Here is a 21,641-nt window from a genome sequence, read left to right as displayed (position 1 = left end):
GTTAAGTAATGACTGCTCAAATGAACACATTCTTCACAAAAATATTTGACAGCACGTTTTATTATTTTTTACCAAGAAGATTTTCAAATCTGCATTCAGCAGATATTTTTGGAAGAATTAATTTTGTACTTATCAGAGTGGGGTCACCAAGCTTATCCCTTCTTTTTATGTTTGTTTTTTCTACTCTTCCATCAGTTTTTGCTTTCACAACCAAAGTTTTGGGCCATTCAGACATCAGCCTTGATCCTCCGGACAAAGCTTGAGAGAGGAAGCATACGCCGAGTGGAACGGGCAATGAGGCAGACACAGGTAAGAATTAATGTGATAGTTATTGTTATTCTTCAACTCTTCATTGCTGTTAATAAGCATGGGGCACTTGGGTGGCTCAGTTGGGTAAGTGTCTGCCTTTGGCTCAAGTCATGATCTCCCCACTCAGCGGGGAGTCTGCTTGTCCCTCTCCCCTTCTGTCCCTCCCCTCACTCATGCACACACTCTCAAATAAATGAAATCTTTAAAAAAGTAAGCAAATATATGTGTTATGAATATAAAATAATGATATGGCTTGGCTTTCATTTTGTTCATCTTGTTGTTATTTAGAGTGTAGGTTCTAAAATTTGTTTGGCTCCAAAGCTCAGTTTTATCCCTTAGTAGCTCTGTGACCACAATGGTTAACCTCTCTAAAGAAATACTGTTCCTCTGTTCACAGTACTTCTGATACCAGATGTGTGGATCTTCCACACCAAGCATTTCTCCACTTCCTTGTGGATGTCAACTGGGTATCCTACAATTTAATTAAATTCTGACACTACCTGGACTTGGTACAGACATTCTAGGTTAAGGGCTCAGACCCACAAGATTGCCCTTTATTTTTGTTTTATTATCTTTTTAAATGCCATAAATTTTAAGAAGTGTCAATATCAGAGATGTTATTTATTTTTTTTCAAATTTTTATTTAAATTCTAGGTAGTTAACATGCAGTGCAATACTGGCTTCAGGAGTAAAAATTCAGTGATTCATCACTTATATAACAACGCTCATTGCTCATCACAAGTACCCTCCTTAATCCCCATCACCCATCCAGCCCATCCTCTGGCTACCTTGCTCCATCAATCCTCAGTTTGTTCTCTGTCATTGAGTCTCTTATAGTTTACTTTCTTCTCTCCCCACCATTTGTTCATCTGTTTTCGTTCTTAAATTCCACATGGGACTGAAATGGTATTTGTCTTTCTCTGACTGAGTTATTTCGCTTAGTTTACTACCCTGTAGTTCCATCTATGTCACTGTAGATGACAAGATTTCATTCTTTTTGATGTCTTAAGTAATATTCCACAGTGTATATATACCACATCTTCTTTATGCATTCATTAGTCAATGGACATTTGGGCTCTACATAATCTGGCTATTGTTGATAATGCTGCTGTAAACATCAGGATGCATGTACTCCTTCAAATCTGTATTTTTGTATTCTTTGGGTAAGTACCTAGTAGTGCGATTGCTGAATCTTAGTGCAGTTATATTTTAACTTTTTGTGGCACCTCCATACAGTTCTCCAGAGTAGCTGCACCAGTTTGCATTCCAACCAACAGTGCAAGAGGATTCCCCTTTCCCCACATCCTCACCAACACCTGTTGTTTCTTGTGTTGTTAAGTTTACCCATTCTGATAGGTGTGAGGCAGTATCTCATTGTGATTTTGATTTGTATTTCCCTGGTGATAAGTGATTTTGAGCATCTTTTCATATGTCTGTTAGCCATCTGGATGGCTTCTTTGGAAAAGTATCCGTGTCTTCTGCCCTTTTTTCTTTTTCTTTTCTTTTCTTTCTTTTCTTTTCTTTTCTTTTCTTTTCTTTTTTCTTTTCTTTTTCTTTTTCTTTTTCTTTTTCTTTTTCTTTTCTTTTTTTCTTTTCTTCTTTCTTTTCTTTTCTTTTCTTTTCTTTTCTTTTCTTTTCTTTTCTTTTCTTTCTTCTGGATGGCTTCTTTGGAAAAGTATCTATTCATGTCTTCTGCCCATTTCCTTTCCTTTCCCTTCCCTTCCCTTCCCTTCCCTTCCCTTCCCTTCCCTTCCCTTCCCTTCTCTTCCCTTCCCTTCCCTTCCCTTCCCTTCCCTTCCCTTCCCTTCCCTTCCCTGGCATTTTGTCCCTTCTTATTTTGTAGGTCAGTAGAAATAGGAATGTCACCTTGGATCAGAGATGCCATGTATTCAGGAATGCAGAGCTCTTTTACCAGCTCTCACTTATCATTGGATTTATAAATGAGAAAGAAAATTGTGTCTTGCTTAATAAGTATATTTTTAAAACTTCGTTTTATAGTAGTTTAACCTGTATGGACTAAGTTGAGAGCACTTTATTGATGTTCCTCGAGGTACAAAGATTAATCTGTAGGTTCTATATCTTTCCTGGCTCTGTCTATTGAAAGTTTAGAGCAGTGGCACCTCAGTAGCAAATGAGCACACTAAGTGCCCAAATCTTGGTTTCTAAATACCATTCTTCAGCAGTAGCGACCAGTGCTCCTTGGATAGATGGCTGATCTTAGGACTGGAGCTGCTGAGGCAGGGAAAATACAAGATGGGCCTAGAACTTCTTGTGTAGTATAAGAAAGTAAGGTAGTATTTTAAAAAGGGAGCTGGGGGTGCCTATATGACACAGTTGGTTAAGCACCTGACTCTGGGTTTTGGCTCAGGTTGTAATTACACAGTTGTGAGACTGAGTCCCGCATCAAGCTCTGTGTTTAGTGTGGTTAAATCTTAAAAAATGGGGGGTTGAGGGCATATTAGAAGGTCACAGCAGCTAATCTGAAAGAGAACCCAATGGCTAAGACCAAAATAATTTGAGCAACAAAATAAACAAAATATAATATTTGATTATAATCCCAAGTTATAAAATAAATACATGAGTCCATACTACTATAAATGAATGAATGATTGAATAAGTGGGAGAAGGAACAGATTTTTCTTACAGAAGTTTAAATAATTTATGTAGCTACATCCCTCTCTAGGAGGTGGAGTTTGACCTTTATATGCCCTAGAATGTGAGGTGGGCTTAGTGAATCCCTTCTGTATGGAAACAGAACATTGGTAGTTTTACAGTGGAGAAACCTGGCAACCCCTATCTCAATCAAGTGGTCAAAGTTAGCAGCACCAGCAATAAGTCTGATGATCTCACATATCCTCTGATCATCGGGTGTGGTGAGAAGAGCACCCTGTGGGATTCTCCCACCAAACTGGTTCCACCAGTTTAATTACAAGACAGTATCAGAAAAAACCCAATTGAGAGACATCCTACAAAGTATCTGGCTACTTCTTCAAAAGTATCCAGGTCATGGACAACATGAACTGAGAAACTGTCACAGATCAGAGACACTAAGGCAATTTGAGATGGTATCCTAGATTGGATCTTGGAACAGAAAAAGGGCATTAGTTGGAAAACTAATGAAATACAATTAAAATCTGTAGTTTAATTAATAGTAATGGACCAATGTTAATTTCCTAGTCTTGAAAAATAGATCTTGATTAGGTAATTTGTTAACATCAAGAGAAATTGGGTGAAGATTGTATAGGAACTCTCCATAGTGACTTTTCAAATTTTCTGGAAATCTGAAATTATTCCAAAATAAAAGTTTATCTTAAAAGAAAAACACATACTTATATTCTAGTTAGAAAGAAAAGTTATCTTGGATTAAGAATGTATATGCCTGGAGATGCCTGGGTGACTCAGTTGGTGGAGTGGGCAACTCTACATCTTAGATGGTAGGTCTGAGTCCTATTTTGGTGTAGAGATTGGTTAAAAAGAAAATCTTAAAAAAAAAAAAAAAGAATGTATATGCCTGGGGGCATGTGTCTGGCTCAGTCAGTGGAGCAGTTGACTCTTGATCTCAGAATTGTGATTTTGAGCCCCACCTTGGGTGTAGAGATTACTTAAAAATAAAATCTTAAAAAAAAAAAAAAAAAAAAAGAATGTGTATGCCTGCAGGTACCATGTTATCACTCACTCACTGCTGCTTGTTTGGTTTCCAGTTCTATAGTACCAGCTCCTGCCCAGCATCTAAACAATGAAGGTCCAGATGTTTCTTATTTTGGTAAGGCATGAGTTAGACTTTTTAACTGAGAACATTGGAGGGAAATACATAATGAGATGTAAATACTGGGTGAAGTATGTTCAGATTTACTAAATGATCATAAGCATAACTTGGTACTGTCTACAAGGCTGGGTGGTAAGAAGGAGGAAGAGATGACTTAGGGAGAATGCATTTGGTGTGTGTGGAGTGTAGAGTCCGTCATTGTGGTTCACATCACTCTGGTTCATAATTGAGAGCAGCGTGAGATAATAATGTTGGAAAGGCTGACTGCTCTAGTTGTGGTGTCGACTGTTATATAAGGCTACAGAATGTGGTTTTCTCCTCTGAGTAAAAGGAACTATGGGTAACATGACAAAAGTCAGAGTTTCAAAGAGAGCCTTAGAGTACTGTAGCATTTTATTGGTGAGAATAGAAGCAGAGACCTCTATTAGGCATTACTTTCATAGGCCAGCTTACTAGGAGAAGATTGAGTATGGATAGAAATACAGACTTTAGAGATGATTTACTTAGTTGTTTTAAGTTGAGAAATCAATTTGAAACTGAAGGTAAGGTGAAAGAGTAAAATTTAAAAACACTTTTTTTTTTGTATGGTTGCTTAAATTTAAACTCTTAGGGAAAAATGTTCGGAATAAGATTATTTTTCAAAGACAGAAATCAGGAAAATAATGTGAGCCCTTTAAAAACAGTCTTTAAGAGTCTTTAAAAAGTGTTGTTTTGTTTTTTGTTTTTTTCAAGCAATAATTCACCTGCATTAACAATCTATTAGTTGCTGGGTAAAAGCAGATGTTTATCTGGACTAAGTGAAGTTTTTTTTTCCCAAAAAAATCCATGAAAACAAAAAACAAACAAAAAATCCATGATAACAAAAATACAATGTTACATTCCAGAACTTCTGTGTCAGCATAGTTTTTCAAACCAACAAGAGGGTTACCAGATTAGTACAAATATCAGCGTTAACTTCTTAGTTAACAAACATTTATTGAATTCTTAGTGTGCACCACGTACTGTATTAGGTCCTGGGCATACTAATTAATATGTAATCTTAGCTTTCAAGAGCTTAAATTCTAGGCGCCAGGTTACTGATCTTGGAATTATTTTCCACTTCTTTTTAAGCCCTCTCCTTCTGTTTGCAAAATACTATGCCGTTCTCATGTCTTTTTGCTTTCTTCCTGTATACTGTTTGAATTTATTGAGGGCCTACTATGTGTTCTACAGTTTGTCACATATTGTTTTAATCATTTTATGTTTTTTCACTGAGTATCATTGTATTTCAGGACCTTTTCTATTATTGTCACAATTTGTTTTCTCCAAAACAGTGAGACAGAGATCAGGGTTCATTGCCGCTTGAAGAGAAATAGGAGGAAGTGGGATTGGGATGAGGAAGAAGTCATAACGAGCTGCAGACCCAATACATAGGATGCTTTTTCCTATGCTGAGCATCCCCCTGCCCTCTACCTCCCCTTCCCCACCACTGGGTAGCCCACTCTGGAAAGGGCCAAGACCTCAGGCCAGGTTCTTTGTGGCTGTGAGGACTCTGAGACACCTGACAGCCGGGTGCCATGTGTGGACCCCATTCCTTGCAGCTGGGCCCAATGTAAAGCAAAGAAGGAAGGTGAAGGTGTGGTTTTGTAATTAGCACTTTAAATTATTTATGCTGAATTGCCTCTATTGTATTTAATTTTATTTTAATTTTTAAAAATTTTTATTTATTAAAAGCTTATTTCACATAATTTTCCCTCACAAATTTTATTTATTAAAAGCTCATTTCACATAAATATTTCACAAGCTTCCCTTCCCTTCCATGTGTAGGAGACTACACATAAATATTTAAAATTTTATTTTTGGAAACAGATTAAATGGGTATTTTTTTGAGGGGGGGCCAAAGTTTGGCCTTCTTAATATAAATAGCATAGATTACATTTATTTATTAATGAAGGACATACTGACTTAGAAATGATTTGCTTTGCATTCATCTCTTATATTAACTTTTGCATATGAAATAAGTCATCATTCAGTTTCCTTTTGGAGTGGCAATTAAACTCAAAAAGTATAGAGGTAAATTTATAAGTGTATAGCATATCTTTTTAATTTGAAACCTGCAATATTCTCTGAACTGTGCACATTAGGGTTTTGGGTATTGAATAACAAAAATGTTTTTGACTGAGGAAAATAGATTTAAAGAAGGAGCCCAATCACCATGCTCCCGCATCTTCCCCTGTCTTGGCCTTTGTATATCTGGCATCTCCCTGTCTTGCCATCCAAATCCTGCATTCTGAAGAGAGTTGTCTACTTCTCTGCCTGTAAAGGATTAGGGAGTTGCTATCTCTGCTTTCACAGAGGGTACGATAGAGAAAAATCACTTCATACCCTAACCCTAAAATTAGCCAAATCATGTGACAAGGTGAATACAGTTTGTCTCATTTTCTGTCACTTTTTGAGCCATTTACCTCATCATATGAACTTTGGCCAATTCTCTGACTCAGGGTTTGATACTACTGTGTTTGTTGAAGTTGCTGCATCCCTTAAGAATAAGAGGAAAATGATTTTTCAAAGACCTATATATATAAAACAATGTTTAGGAGAAATTGTTTTAGTTTCTGTGAAAATCTGTTTCCTTCCTCAGCTGTTAATACTGTGATAAAATGATAAGCTGTTCAGGCTGAAAGAAAAACAAGCCAGAAGGAGCTGTTTAGGGAAAAGCTTAGTCTTGTCATATTACAAGTTGAGGAAGTGCAGGTGGGATGAGGTCAGGTGACTCACCCCAGTTGGCCTGGCTGGTTAGTTAATGGCAGAATCTTGACTGTGACTTGCACGATGATGAGCAGCTACATTGAATGATGTGATGTCAAGTCCTGAAGGTGGCAGATTTGGGAGGGATTTCTGAGGGAGACAAGTTTAAACCAAACTTAAAAAGAGAGTATTGTATCACGCCTAAAGGTAAATACACCAATGTTACAAGATCCAAAGAGGAACAAAGACCTCCAAATTGAGGACAATACCTTAAAAACACTCTATCTCATGAAAATTATTCTAGGTTAGCGTTCTTTAACGATTGCATTTTTGGGGCTGTCATGATGGTGGTAATAATGAAGAAAATGTTTATGGAGTCATTGTTTGAGTGGTTATGATTCAGAAGCAATGAATTAAAATGAGAATATATTCTCTAGGACTTATTCAGACCCTGCCTTTGATTATTTTATGTTCATTATTAAAGTAATCTTACTAATGAATTTTAATTATTCAGTTATCTCTTAGCTCTGTTCATTTAAATGAGGACAGCCTGCCTCTGTTCAGGTAGCTGTGCCTCTAAAGATGATTACCCGACAGGGATCTTTTCCTTCACCTTTGAATTTCTGGGAGGACAGTGCATTGAACTGGGAATTGGAGATTATAATAGTTGTCTATCATTGGAGACTGTACTGCATTTGACTTTTTTTACTGTGCTAGTTAATTGAGATTTAACCATTTTTAAATGAGCTTTAGCTTTCCAAAGAACATCTGTTCCTGATAATGTAGTTGTATACCTACTTTGATGGAATAGATGTTTTCCATCATGTTTGATTCTGGAGGAAGAAGGGCCCAGAACAGGATGATTGATTCTATTGTGGAGATTATCACCCTTGTGTAGGCCAAAACACTTCTATTTTAAAAGCTGATCACCCTTGGTTTACATGGCTGTTTAATTTCTAGTAATGATTAAAAGCTTGTCACAAAAGGCTTAATTAGGGAAAAACTGGTCCCAAAAATATAACATCAGAATTTATATAGTGAGCCTCATACTTGTTTTTGAATAATTTCATAAAGGAGTCCTTCAGATTATTTTTTTATATTGAGGGAAAACCACACTGCTGGCATTATGTAACACCTGGACCAAGTCCATGGTTAGTAGTGGCAAAGTATATTTTGTTTTTTAAAACTATGTCACTGTTTTTAATTGCTTTTAATTATAGAAATACCTGCTAATTATAAAAGATGTAAGCAATAGAGAAGCAGAAAATAATAACCAGTGTTTTCCTCTACCTTGCTTGCTTTCCAATCTCAATTTGTAACCTTCTAGACTTCTTCCTCTGCATAAATAAACAAAGCAGTATGCTTAAACATCAGTGGGATCATGCAGTCTTTACTACTTTTTGCCTCTTAACAGAAGAGGCTGATCCACTCTGTGTGCCAGTACCTATGGATCTAGCTCATTCACTCCAGCAGCCATGTCACTCTGTTAAATAGAGGTGCTATAATTTTTTGAGCCTACCCCTTATTTTTGAAGGTACCCTTTTATTAATATGTTTTTATTTTAAACTGCATATTAGAAACTTTGGTACTATACATAGTAAAATAAAATTAGAGGGATTTCAAATGCAAGATGTACATTACCTTCCAATTCCCAGCTCACTTTTAGCAGTTTCTTTTTTGTTGTTTTAGTAGTTTCCATCATAACTTTATATATTTACACTTCTGTTATTCTTTTTGAAATGCTTATACTCGGGGCACCTGGGTGGCTTGGTGGTTGAGCATCTGACTTTGGCTCAGATCATGATCCCAGGGTCCAGGGATTGAGTACCACATCAGGCTTCCCACAGGGAGCCTGCTGTCTCCCTGTGCCTATGTCTGCCCTTCTCTCTGTGTCTCTCATGAATAAATAAATAAAATCTTTAAAAAAATAAATGCTTATATTCCTTTTCTTGATTTATCAACTTTATTTTTTTAAGATTTATTTACTTGAGAGAGAGAGGGGTGGGGGGAGACGGAGAGAGAGCCTTAATCAGACTCCATGCTGAGTGTGGAGCCCGATGTAGAGCTTGATCTCATGACCCTGAGATCACGACCTGAGCTGAAACCAAGAGTCAGATGCTAAACTGACTGAGCCACCCGTGTGCCACTTGATTTATCAACTTTAGATAGCATCTGTTGCCTCCACACTATGAATTATGGAAAAATCAGTATATCTCTCATCCCCTCTTCCATTTTTATGTTTTTTTTTTTTTTTTTTTTTGCAGTAGTTAGGGATTGTTATTCTACATTTTACTCTGTAATATATGTCATCTGTGTTTAGTTTATATGTTGATTTTTAAAATTTTAAATCAGTTTTACAGCATTACAATTATGATTATATATTTTAATTATATAGTCAAATATTGTGATTATATCTATGGAAAAGAAATCATATGCTTTGTCTCTAAGCTTTTACTGCTTGACAAAGGCTGTCACAACAATCAAGGTCCAGGAGATTCTCCATTCGTTCTTTTTTGCCTTTTTTTTTTTTAACTCATTCTAGGTCATAGTCAGCTACCACTGTTTCTTTGATCTCAGTTGTTACCTGCCTTGTCTTCTTTATTGTCTTTTTGTATTACCTTCTGTGTAACTTTCATCTGAAGGACATGGATGGTAAAATTTGAGTCTTTATAAAATGTATTTTTCCATCGAATTTATTAATTGGAATGGGATAGAATTCTAGTTTCAAAATCATCTTTCTGTACGACTGTATATGAAGTCATTTCTTTTTTTTTTCCTCATTGAACTTTCGTTTTAATTGGTCTCAAAATTCTGTGACAGATTTTTGGTCAAGTTGTTTCCATAAAAACGTACTGATTTTAAAAACTAATAACTTAAAACTGCCACACACAAAAAAACCACAAATAGTTCACAAAACATTCTCCTTCCTTCTGAAGGTTTTATGATGCATTGTGATCATTAACCAATCTTTTACTATTAAACTTAAATGGCCAATTGATACAAACAGTTCTGAGACTGTTTTTCCACCACTAATTAAGACTGGGGTGGCAGGTATTGGGGATTCTATTCATTTAGCCTTCTGAGCTTTCTGGGCAGAGTTGGTGACCTTGCCAGCGCCAGCTGCCTTCTTGTCCATTGCTTTGATGACACCCACAGCAACCGTCTGTGTCATGCTGTGAACAGCAAAACGGCCCAAAGGAGGATAGAGAGGCTCTCAACATGGGCTTGCCAGGAACCATATCAACAATGACAGCATCAGCAGATTTTAAGAACTTGGGACCGCTTTCTAGCTTTTTCCCCAGAATGACGATCTATCTTCTTCTTAAGCTCAGCAAACTTGCAAGCAGTGTGAACTGTGTCACAATCCAGCACAGGTGCATATCCAGCACTGATTTGGTCTAGATGGTTCAGGATAATCACCTGAGCCGTGAAGCCAGCTGCTTCCATTGCTGGGTCATTTTTGCTGTCACCAGCCGCATTGCCATAACGAACATCTTTAACAGATATGTTCTTGAAGCCTACATTATCTCCAGGAAGAGCCTCACTCAAAGCTTCATGGTGTATTTCAACAGACTTAACTTCAGTTGTAACACTGACTGGAGCAAAGGTGACTACTGTGCCAGGTTAAGAACACCAGTCTCCACGCAGCCCACAGGGACAGGACCAATGTCACCAATTTTGTAGATGCCCTAGAGAGGCAGGAGCAAGGGCTTGTCGGTTAGACAAGTTGGTGGCAGAATGCAATCCGTAGCTCCAAGCAGTGTGGTTCCACTGGCATTCCCACCTGTATGGGTGCCTTTCCACCCCTTGAACCAAGGCATGTTAGCACTTAGCTTCAGCATGTTGTCACTATTCCAATCAGAAATTGGACCAAATGCTATTGTGTCAGGGTTATAGCCAATTTTCCTCATGTAGGTGCTGACTTCCTTAACTATTTCCTTGTATCTCTCTTCTGGCTGTAGGGTGGTTCAGTGGAATCCATTTTGTTAGCACCAACAGTTAGTTGTTTTACAACCAGTGTGTAAGCCGGAAGGGCATACTCACGGGTCTGCCCATTCTTGGAGATGCCTGCTTCAAATTCACCAACACCATCAGCAATAATCAGGACAGCAGAGTGAGCCTGAGTTGTACCTATAATCATGTTTTTGATAGTCTCTGTATCCTGGAGCATCAGTGATAGTCACATAATACTTGCTGGTCTTGAATTTCTACAGGCAGATATCAATGGTGATACCATGTTCATGTTCAACTTTCAGTTTATGCAAGACTTGAGCGTACTTAAAAGAGCCCTTTTCCGGGGATCCCTGGGTGGCTCAGCGGTTTAGTGCCTGCTTTCGGTCCAGGGTGTGATCCTGGAGTCCTGGGATCAGTCCCACATCGGGCTCCCTGCATGGAGCCTGCTTCTCCCTCTGCCTGTGTCTCTGCCTCTCTCTCTCAGTCTGTGTCTCTCATGAATAAATAAATAAATAAAATATTTAAAAAAAGAGCCCTTTTCCATCTCAGCTGCTTCTTAGATTTTTCGATGGTTCTTTTATTGATCCCACCATATTTGTAGATCAGATGACTCATAGTGGTAGATCTGCCCGAACCTATGTGTCCAATGATGACCATGTTGATATGAGTCTTCCTTTCCCACTTTGGTTTAGGTTTAGCGATGGTTTTTATGACACTTGTGATCTGGTGGCAAACTGTTGTGAAAAAGAGAGGTCATTTCCGTATATCTTCCAGCATCCCAGTTTCCTGATAAGTGTGGCAGTTTGATTATTGTTCCTTTTTAAAAAAAGATTTATTTATTTATTTTAGAGAGAGCATGAGCAGGGGGAAGGGCAGAAGGAAGGGAGAGAATCTCAAGCAGACTCCCTACTGAGTGAGGAGCCTGATGTTGGGACTTGATCTCACAACCCTGAGATCATGACCTGAGCCAAAATCAAGAGTCAGGCACTTAACTGATTGAGCCACCCAGGTGCCCCTTTATTGCTCCATTTTTTCCCCCAAGATTTTATGTATTTACTTGTCAGAGAGAGAGAGAGCACAAGCAGGAGGAGCGGCAGGCAGAGGGAGAAACAGGCTCCCTGCCCAGCAAGAAGCCAGATGCAGGACTCAATTCTAGGACCCTGGGATCATGATGCTTAACTGACTGAGCCACCCAGGCATCCCTGTTGTTCCATTTTAAGTGATATTTTTCTTCTCTTTTTGAACATTTTTAGAGTTTTCTCTCTGTGCTTGGAATTCTGAGTGTCTGAATGTGAGCATGGGTTCCAGAGTCATGACACCTAATTTTAGATGCCAGCTCTACCATGTATGAGTCACTTCTGCCTTATACAAGCTACTGAACTCTCTGTACCTCAGTTTCTTCATGTGTATAATGAAATAAATATATTTTGCAGATTATATGAATTGATATTTAGAAGAATGGCTCTCAGGAAGTGCTTACCAAATGTCATAACTATTGTTATTTCTCTTGGACTACTTATTGGATTCCTTTGTTGTTGTTGTTTAGAGAGAGTGGGTGCAGAGTGGAGAGGGAGAGAGGGCAGGCTCCATGCCCAGCACAGAGCATAATGCTGGGCTTGATCTCACGACCCTGAGATTATGACCTGAACCCAAATCAAGACTTAGTTGCTTAACTGACTGAGCCACTCAGGTATCCCCTTATTGGTTTGTTTTTTTAAATTGGGTTCTTTAAATGTAAACAGTCATGTTTCTGTAGCTCAGAGGGATTTTTCTTCCATTATTTCTTTAATTATATTTCTCCCTTTTTAAAAAGCCTTGTACTCTAGTTCTGCAGTTGAAATTCTAGTAAACTTACGTGAGACCTCCTGAATTTATCTTGTATGGCTTTAACTCTTCTTTTTTTTTTTTTTTTTAAAGATTTTATTTATTCATTCATGAGAGACACAGAGAGAGAGAGAGAGGCAGAGACACAGGCAGAGGGAGAAACGGGCTCCACGCAGGGAGCCCGACGTGGGACTCGATCCCAGGTCTCCAGGATCAGGCCCTGGACTGAAGGCGGCACTAAACCGCTGAGCCACCCAGGCTGCCCTTAACTCTTTTTTTCATGCTTCCTTTCTCTTTGTATTTTTGCTTGATATTGTGGGACATTTCTTTGACTTTTTTTTCCATATCACTAGTTTGATCATTAGCCTAGTTCCTAATATTATTCAGTCTATCCTTGTAATTTTTTGTTCTGAGGGTTTTTAATTTTCTTTCTTTCTCTTATTTCTTTACAGTTATTTTCAGATGTATAATATAGTGATTCAACAATTTTATACATTCTTCTCATCAAGATAAGTCTACTCTTAATTCCCTTTATTTCATTAAAAATAATATTTGACAATTTTTAATTTTCAGGAATTCTGTATTTTTCTGATTGTTGTTTTTTTCTAATACCCTTGTTTTATTAATGCAGTATCATTTAATTTCTTTGCATATTGTTAATTAGAATTTTAAAAAGTCCCTTCTTTCCACTCATCAGTAGTAAATTGTTTTGTATATTCAGCTTGGCCCTTCTTTTCTTGGTATTGCTTTTCCTTAACTTTCTGATGGTCACCAGCAGTTAATGTGGGCTCTCTCTGTGGTTATATGGGTTTCTTTGTCTGAGAGGCCTTTTTCTGGAATGGAAGAGCTGACTACAGACTGTACACCTGGCCAGGGTGTGTCTAACTGGCAAGCTTTGTTAGGGTTGCCAAGAATCTCCTCTCTACACCTTCCCATAGGGCCTTAAACTCTGGATCTGAGGTAATTGATGTTATAACAGAAATGCTTCTCTTTTCATGTAGGCCCCATATATCTTGTTGCTTTATTCCCTTATTCCTTTCCTCTGACAGACACATAAGGTCTGGACAGCATCTCTTAAATGGTACAAGCAAGCAGTGTGCTTTAGCCTCGGGGCCAGAGATGGTTTCCAGAGTCGCTGGTAGCAGCACCAAGATCCCAAGTGAAGAACCAGTAACGAGATATAGAGACCTCCACAAGAAAGACCTTCTCTCAGTGATTGAATCATCAGCCAGTAGTAATAAGTGACAGAAGTCAGAGCCTAGAATATTGGGTCACCTTCACCAGAGTGACAACCCAACAGGTGGACTAAACAATTTGTGAGGTTTTCTTAGATCACTGAACTTAGGGAGAGTGCAACAGATGCAAAAGGCTTAGAATGCTTAAAAGAGAGACTGTAACAGATGCAAAAAAAAAAAACAAAAAAAAAACAAAGGCTTAGAATGCTTAGAGGCACCTATTCGTCAAGAACAAAGTTAAAGTGTTTAAAGGATGGTATAGAAGAATCAGAAGAGATCCAGGAGTTCAGAAAATGTGTAAGAGGTTGATAATATTCAAAATTAGTTCTGCATCAAATATGTTAACACAGGGCCTCCCATTCTGCCCCTAGACCAAAGCCAGACCCTGAGCGAAGGGATCATATCAGGATTGCCCTCTGCCTGTAGTCATCAAGAACACTTGGCCCGAGTGCAGTTTTGGGGCAGAGAGCCAGCTTGTGTGGATCATCTCAACTTTATTTTTTAAAAATATTTATTTGTTTTAGAGCGGGGGGAGAGTGCACATGTATGTGAGCAGGGAAAGAGGAAGAGGGAGAGGGAGAGAGAATCTTTAAGCAGACTTTAAGCGTGGAGCCCCAACCCAGTTCTCCATCCCAGGGCCCTGAGATCATGACCTGAGCCAAAATCAAAAGTTGGCCACTCAACCGACTGAGCCATCCAGGTGCCCTTCAACTTTAGGATAATTATATAAGTGTGTGGTTCTCTCAAAGTGATGGGGATATGACTGCAAGAAAGAAGGTAAGAGACACAATTGTATGATATAATAGTTATACTAAGCTGGAGGCATGTTCTCAGATGCAGGTAAGAACTCCCTAGTACCCCCCAGTTTCCCAACAAGATGTTCAGCTTTATACGATGCCATCCTGTGGCATCTGGTGCCAGAAGCTCCCCTGGGTTTTCTCACAGGGGTGAAGGGTAGTTTATACCCACCTGTGACCTCCCATCCCTCAGCCAAATAATGATCATGAGGGTAAGGTGTCACCCAGCAGACCCAGGCTTCTGACCCATCTTAGCTTCATTCTGAGTTTTGTGAGAAAAGAATTTCTGAAGTTGTTTTATCCCACAACTAATAAGAGAGTTACATCGCTTTAGGATCTTATCATTTCTCATCAAGACTGTTGTAACTTTCCTTACTTTTTCTCCTCATCAACTGTTTGGCCCTTCTGTTGAAAAATCAAATGACCACATGTGTGTGGTTTATTTCTGGACTGTGTTTCCAAAGTTATATTTTAGCCTTTATTAAATTATATTATACTTTATTTGGAAACCTTCCTGTCTTCACATCTAGAATGAGAGCTTCTTAAGGGATCAGGTTCTCTGTTTCATTTATTTTTGTATTCTCAGGTTAGGCATTCAATGGATATTTGCTGAATGTTGAATTTGAAAAAAAAAATCATGTTTGAATTAGGACTATTTGAGAATTGGGCTAAATTAAGGATTAAATTTTTTTGTCTGGCACTTGAGTAATCCACAAGCTGTAGAGACCAGTTTTTCTAATATCATTCCAGTCCAGATCTTCAGCCCAGTGCCAGAGCTAACAGGAACAGAGCAATCACTGTGATCACAGAGGTTAACGTAGCATTCCCAGAAGGTAATAATTCACAGTTTGGTTGGTTGTATTTTTTTAAGGGGAGGGAAAAGAGATAATGGAGTGTCAGTTTTTCCTCACAGCGTTCCCCCCCCCGAAAAAAAGATGAATTACATGTATGAATCACTCCTCTTTAAAGTCATTAGAAGTGATAAGAGAACTAGAGTCCATGAATTTACCTAATTAACTAGAAATATGCTCACTCTTTATTTCTCAGCATATCAAAAAACCAAAGCTTTTTCTTTATATTACAGACTAGTCATTTGTTCTGCATTAAAGACTTCTCTCTCATGTTTTAGTATCTCAGGATATACATTGTACTCTGTTATATTTTCATATATCTTCATAAAGGCATATGCTCATGCATTGAACTTGGCAGGCATAGTATTGACCTTGACCTATTTGTGTGAATGGAGAGTATGTGCCCTTGTGGGGCACTTAGTCTAGTAATTCATGCTGACCATGGCTACACTGGGCTTGCCTAATGAGTGGGTATGGCTTCAAAATTTGAGAAATTGCATTTGATTTTTATACTTATTTTAAATATCCTTCTTTTAAATGAAAGGTGCTTATAAAGGACATATTGAAGTTTAGAGCTCTTCATACCCTTCAGGATTTAAGAACAGGTTTCTTTCTTTTTTAAAAAAGATTTCATTTATTTATTCATGAGAGACACACATAGAGAGAGGCAGAGACCTAGGCAGAGGGAGAAGCAGGCTCCATGCAGGGAGCCTGATATGGGACTCAATCCCAGAACTCCAGGATCATGCCCTGAGCCAAAGGCGTGTAGACACTCAACCGCTGAGCCACCCAGGTGTCCCGAGAACAGGTTTCAATAAGGAATCTTTTCATTGTAAGGGACAGAAACCCCATTCACACTGGCTGGAAGAAAGGAAATGTATTGGTCTTTATGACTGGGAATCTTGAGGTATTCCATTTTCAGTGATAGCTGGATTCAGGAGGAGCTCAACAGATCATCACCTCTTTCTCTTTCTCTCATTTTCACCTGTATTCTCCCATCTCCGCTTTTCTCTGCCTGCTTCAGAAAAGCACCAGCTTTCGTTGCCTCACAATCCAAGGGGAAGAGAGATCACATACTATGGCCAAGGTGAAGCCCCCTAACTTCCCGGGCTTCACTTCTCTTTTCTGTAGGACAAAGAGACCAGTGATTTGTGCCTACCTCATAACATGTTGAGGGATTAACTGAGTTAATGTTTGTGAAATGCTTGAAATAGTGCCTGGCACAGAGTAAACCCTCAATAAATCTTGACTGCTATTACCATCCTCTGTTTACAGGAGGGAAAGTGTAAGTATGAGAAAATAAAAATATCTAATCCTTCATGTAACTTACTGAAATTAGTCATTACTACCTGGAAAATCTAAAAACTGTGGGATAATGACAGTGCTTCACACTGAATATACTGAATTGTGCCATTATGTTTTTTAAAAATCTGAGAGATGAAAACATGTCCATTCTAGCTCTGTACTTCACCTGTGTTAGTAACCATTTGCAGCATTTAAAACTTACTGAAAAGTATACTAGGGTTTGCTCCTGTGACTGTTGCTAAGCTTTTATATGTTGGAATGGTTATGGTTAACTACTGTTTATTTAGAATTGTGTATAATTCCTACAGTTTACTGAATGCTTATCTGCAGGGTGCTAAATAATCTTAGCATATACGTATTATCTACATTTTTACTAATGGGAGAAATGAAGGACAGAAATTTCAAGTGACTTACCTAAGGTCTTATAGCTGGGCTAGAATTCAGACCAGGTTCCCCTTGGATTTTGAAGTCCATGCTTTCCAACTTAATAATCCGTCATGCTGTAGTGTTGTAAGGAAGCTATGAGAACTGGCTTAAAAAAGAAAAAAGGTGTCAGTATGAAATCTGGCATCATCTAAAGGAAAGGAATTGAATAAGAAAGAGGAAGAAGTGAATACAGGCTTTTTTTGGGAAAGGTTTGGATTGCAGAACTTTGCCTCTCAAGACCAGCAATTCAGGTGAAAGGAAAAGCAAATGGAATGTTCACCCTCAAGATGAGGTGCTGTGAGGGAAGAGCATGCAAATAGGTGAGAATTGGCTCTTGCTAAGGCCAAGCAAAGGGGCTGCTGAGAGGGATGCTGTAGGCTGAAACCAAGATATGGGTTTCATGATAATAGTTTGGTATAAAATAGGTAATGATTAGTTCATAGATAAGGGGAATGGAAGAGTGGGACAAGTGATATACAGCATAACATGAATTTTATTGTTAATAGTAAAAGAAAAAATTAAAAACCCTAGGAAGTTATAGAAATGTGAAAAATAGGTCACAGCAGAGGAGGTTAATACAGAGATGGAAGAAAGGATGCCCACTTCCAAAGGCAGCACTAAATGATAACTCTAGTTAAATTCTAGGCAGGGGCACACTTAAGTTCCCTGGACAGAGTCAGAGTGTGTTGACTAAACTGATACATGGGTTTCCCTGGGCGAACATCCTGTGTACATCCCAACAGTCTTATGCAACATTTCCCAAACCTGCCTGAACATGTGAACCACTTCTGAGGTGCTTGTTAAAATACAGCTCTGCAGGCTAGGCCTCAGGGATTCAGGGTCAGTGTGGGGGTGGTGATTATGGGCACTTCAGAGAAAGACTGCCTTAGGCAGAGGTAGGCTGTTAATCTTTAGTAGCTCCAGATGTTTTTCTGTCTCATGCCTCAGTACTTAGAGAGCAGAGGCTAAAAGGGCATTTACCAAGGTCTGGAGGCCAGCATTGTGATTTAACAGGAGGCCAAGTGCCAGGAGGAGCCTTAGATGTGAGTGTTGAGTGTCACAGAATCTGGGGCCAATTGACATCAGGCTCTGAAGAATAGGAGCTTTGCATTGATACCTACTGAGAAAGGTGTGGTATATTTATTATTAAACTTAACTACTTCAGCTTTTTTAGAAAAAAGATGATAGTAGGAGTTTAAAACTTCCACTTAGGGATCCCTGGGTGGCGCAGCGGTTTGGCGCCTGCCTTTGGCCCAGGGCGCGATCCTGGAGACTCGGGATCGAATCCCACGTCAGGCTCCCGGTGCATGGAGCCTGCTTCTCCCTCTGCCTGTGTCTCTACCTCTCTCTCTCACTGTGTGCCTATCATAAATAAATAAAGTTAAATTAAAAAGAAAATAAAACTTCCACTTAGGTTTTAATAAATATTTGTTATTCTTTGCACTCTCATAATTCCTGCAGATTACAAACAGGCTAACTTGTATTCTCATCTCCCAATTTTTAAAGATGAGATGATAAAGAAGAACTTCTAAATATTTCCTGGGGCACCTGGGTAGCTTAGTCAGTGAAGCTTTGGACTCTTGATTTTGGCTCAGGTCATGATCTCAGGATTGTGAGATCGAGCCCCACATCTCTTTCTCTTCCTCTCCCTCTACCCGCCCCTCCTCCCACTAAGTATGTCTTTAAACATTAAGTAAGAAGTTTGGGGAAAAAAATTGAAGTTGGGTGGTTGTGGGGAAGGCATTCAAGACAATGGATCTAATTCTAAGTCAGCAGTTCTCCAAGGTGATTTGTGGAACCTTGGGGGTCCCCAGACCTTTTCAGAATATCCACAGGTCAAAACTATCTCTGTAATCATACTGAGATATTATTTACCTTTTCACCCTGTTCATACTGAATCAATAGAAACAGTGGAGGGTGAGAGTGTCAAACTGCTGGCCCCTTCACCTGAATCAAGGTGGGAACACCAAACCATGCTGATAGTCATCATATGCTTCATACCCACACAGTCATAGTTAAAAAAAAAAAAAAGATAGTTTTATTTATGAATGCTTTTATTTATTTATTTTTTAAAAAAGATTTTATTTATTCATGAGAGATAGGCAGAGACACAGGCAGAGGGAGAAGCAGGGTCCATACAGGGAGCCTGATGTGGGACTTTCTCCAGGATCACGCTCTGGGCTAAAGGTGGCGCTAACCCACTAAGCCACCAGGGCTGCCCTATGAATGCTTTTAATAAAGCAGTAAATATTATTTTATTAAGTCTTTACCCTTGATAGTGTATCTTCTTTAATATCCTATGTGATGAAATGGGAAGTACGTAAAAAACAGTTGTGCCACATGCTAACATACAGTGGTTGTCTCAGGAAAAAGCTGAACTGTCTGCTTTGTTCATGGAACATTATTTTTTCTTGAAAGAACTGCTGACACACTTGGGGTATTCAAACTTCAGGTATTTGGCAGAAATTTTTTCAGAAAAACAAACAATGAAGTGAGCTCATCACTTCAAGGAGAATAAGTGACAATAATTTGTTACCAATGATAAAATCTTGAGGTTTTAAGAAAAAAATGAGGGTTTTGGGAAACTTATATCTGCAACTATGAACTTGACAATTTCCCAATACTTCAAGTATTGGGATGAGAGTTTTCTCATGAGATTGTTGGTGATATTAAGGCATATAATTTTAATATATTACATTAAATACGTCAACATGTGGAAGATCTGCTTATTTTCCAAATGACTAATGCAGGATGTTAAAAAATCAGGCATCTGTAAAAGATCCATTCAAGGTGGATCAGTGTGGTTTTTTTTTGTTTGTTTTCTACCAGTGGATTTTACTGTAACAAAGAAAAGTTCATTGATGGTATTTAAAATTGCACATTGTAGGTAATGCTAGAAAGCCAGTTAACTGAAAAAGCTGTTAACATACTCTTCCCTTTTCCAACCACATAGCTGTATGGGGCCAAATTTTCTTCCTAAACTTCAGTCAAAATACCATACTGACTGCAGAAGCAGGTATGGGAATCCAGATGTCATTTATTAAAGAGATGCCTAAAAATGTAAGATATTGTCAGTTTTTTTCAAGACTTGAAAAAGTTGTTTTTCCTAAAAACATCTTATTTATGTTAATTATAATGCATCTACTGTTTTATTTTAAAATTAATTAATAAACGTTTAAATATTTCTCAGTTTTAATTTCTAATACAGTAAGCATTGATAGATTATAGCCTACATAAACAAAAGGTGTTTGGGGTTCCTAATAATTTATAAGAGTTTAATGTCATCCTGAAACCAAATAAAGAACTGCTGACTTCAGGTATGACTAAGGGGAATGCTCCCAGGTAGCTATCTGGGCTTCCTTGAGAACTGCCTTTTTATATGTTCATCTGTTTGCTCTGGAATCATAAAGAAAGACATCTAGGTTCTCCCAGCCCCCATTAGTAGACCCAGTTTCTACCAGCCTATCCACTAAGTCCTTTTCTGTGTCTAGAACAGGAAGCAGTCATTGAAGTTCTTGACCAGGCTATGCCCGGATTCCAGGTTATGGGATTTAGGTGGGGGAAAACACCAGTTTTAGGAGTTCTGAATATTTTTCCACTGAGAAGGTGCTTTTTGTTTCATAGCTCTGATAATTTTCCACTTAGGTATAAAGTAAGGTTTTAATGAAGCTGTCAACTTGGTCTTTGGAATCAGATGGGTTATTTTTTTCATAGCTTTATGACTTTGGAGAAGTCATTTTTATTTCACTGCACTCACTGCTGTTTCTTATGCATGAGGTAAAGTTGGGCTAACAATAGGTTTAATGGTTTTGTCAGTACATACTATTTGTAATAGGTTTTAATTCTCATTCCCCTTGATCTTATTGGAAGTTTTCTTGGACCAGGGATTTGAGGCTGCAGTTAGCTTGACTACTCTATTTGTAAATCATAGCTGAATGACTACAGATTCCTGTCAGAGGATGCTATTCAGTCCAACTGTTGCATATATTTGATTAAGTACATATTTTTATAATAAATCCAATCCTCCTTTATACACACACACACACACACAGATTATACAACAAAGCAAGGTGATTTGGCATATGATCAATCATACCTTTTAGATTATCAGCTAATTTCTACTTGGCTCTTCAGAAGGATGATAAACACTTTGATATCACGCTAGCAAGAATGAATAGCCTTCAGTGAAAAGGTCGATCCTTAGGGACTGGCTCTGTTCTTTTGAAGATATGTGTGCCATACTTTTAGATATGAGCGCATAAATAAAGTCTAAATCATACCAGACCTTGTTCAGAATTGTCCTTCTATACTAAATCATTCTCCATGTGCTAATTTTAAAATGTAGGCTTGATTTTTATGTTTTTTGTGGAAATTCTTTCTCTACTGAAAACAGAGCCTTGAAAAGACAGGGTATATCATTGCTTTCTGTGGCTTTATTCTTTTATTC

The 21,641-nt window shown here is 38.3% G+C and overlaps 1 protein-coding gene and 1 pseudogene across 1 annotated transcript in view; one reads left to right on the top strand and one right to left on the bottom strand.

Moving 5' to 3' along the window:
• Positions 1-21,641, top strand: part of TTC27 (tetratricopeptide repeat domain 27) — a 174,324-nt gene that overhangs the window by 75,406 nt on the left and 77,277 nt on the right. Inside the window, exon 10 of the mRNA XM_026016000.2 lies at positions 196-309. Within this exon, the coding sequence (XP_025871785.1) occupies positions 196-309 (114 nt within the window). The remainder of the gene's footprint in view (positions 1-195; positions 310-21,641) is intronic.
• On the bottom strand, positions 9,815-14,716 carry LOC112932993 (elongation factor 1-alpha 1-like; annotated as a pseudogene).

This window comes from Vulpes vulpes, chromosome 8, assembly GCF_048418805.1.
Source record: "Vulpes vulpes isolate BD-2025 chromosome 8, VulVul3, whole genome shotgun sequence".
NCBI lineage: Eukaryota > Metazoa > Chordata > Mammalia > Carnivora > Canidae > Vulpes > Vulpes vulpes.
This window is presented reverse-complemented; position numbering and strand designations above follow the sequence as displayed.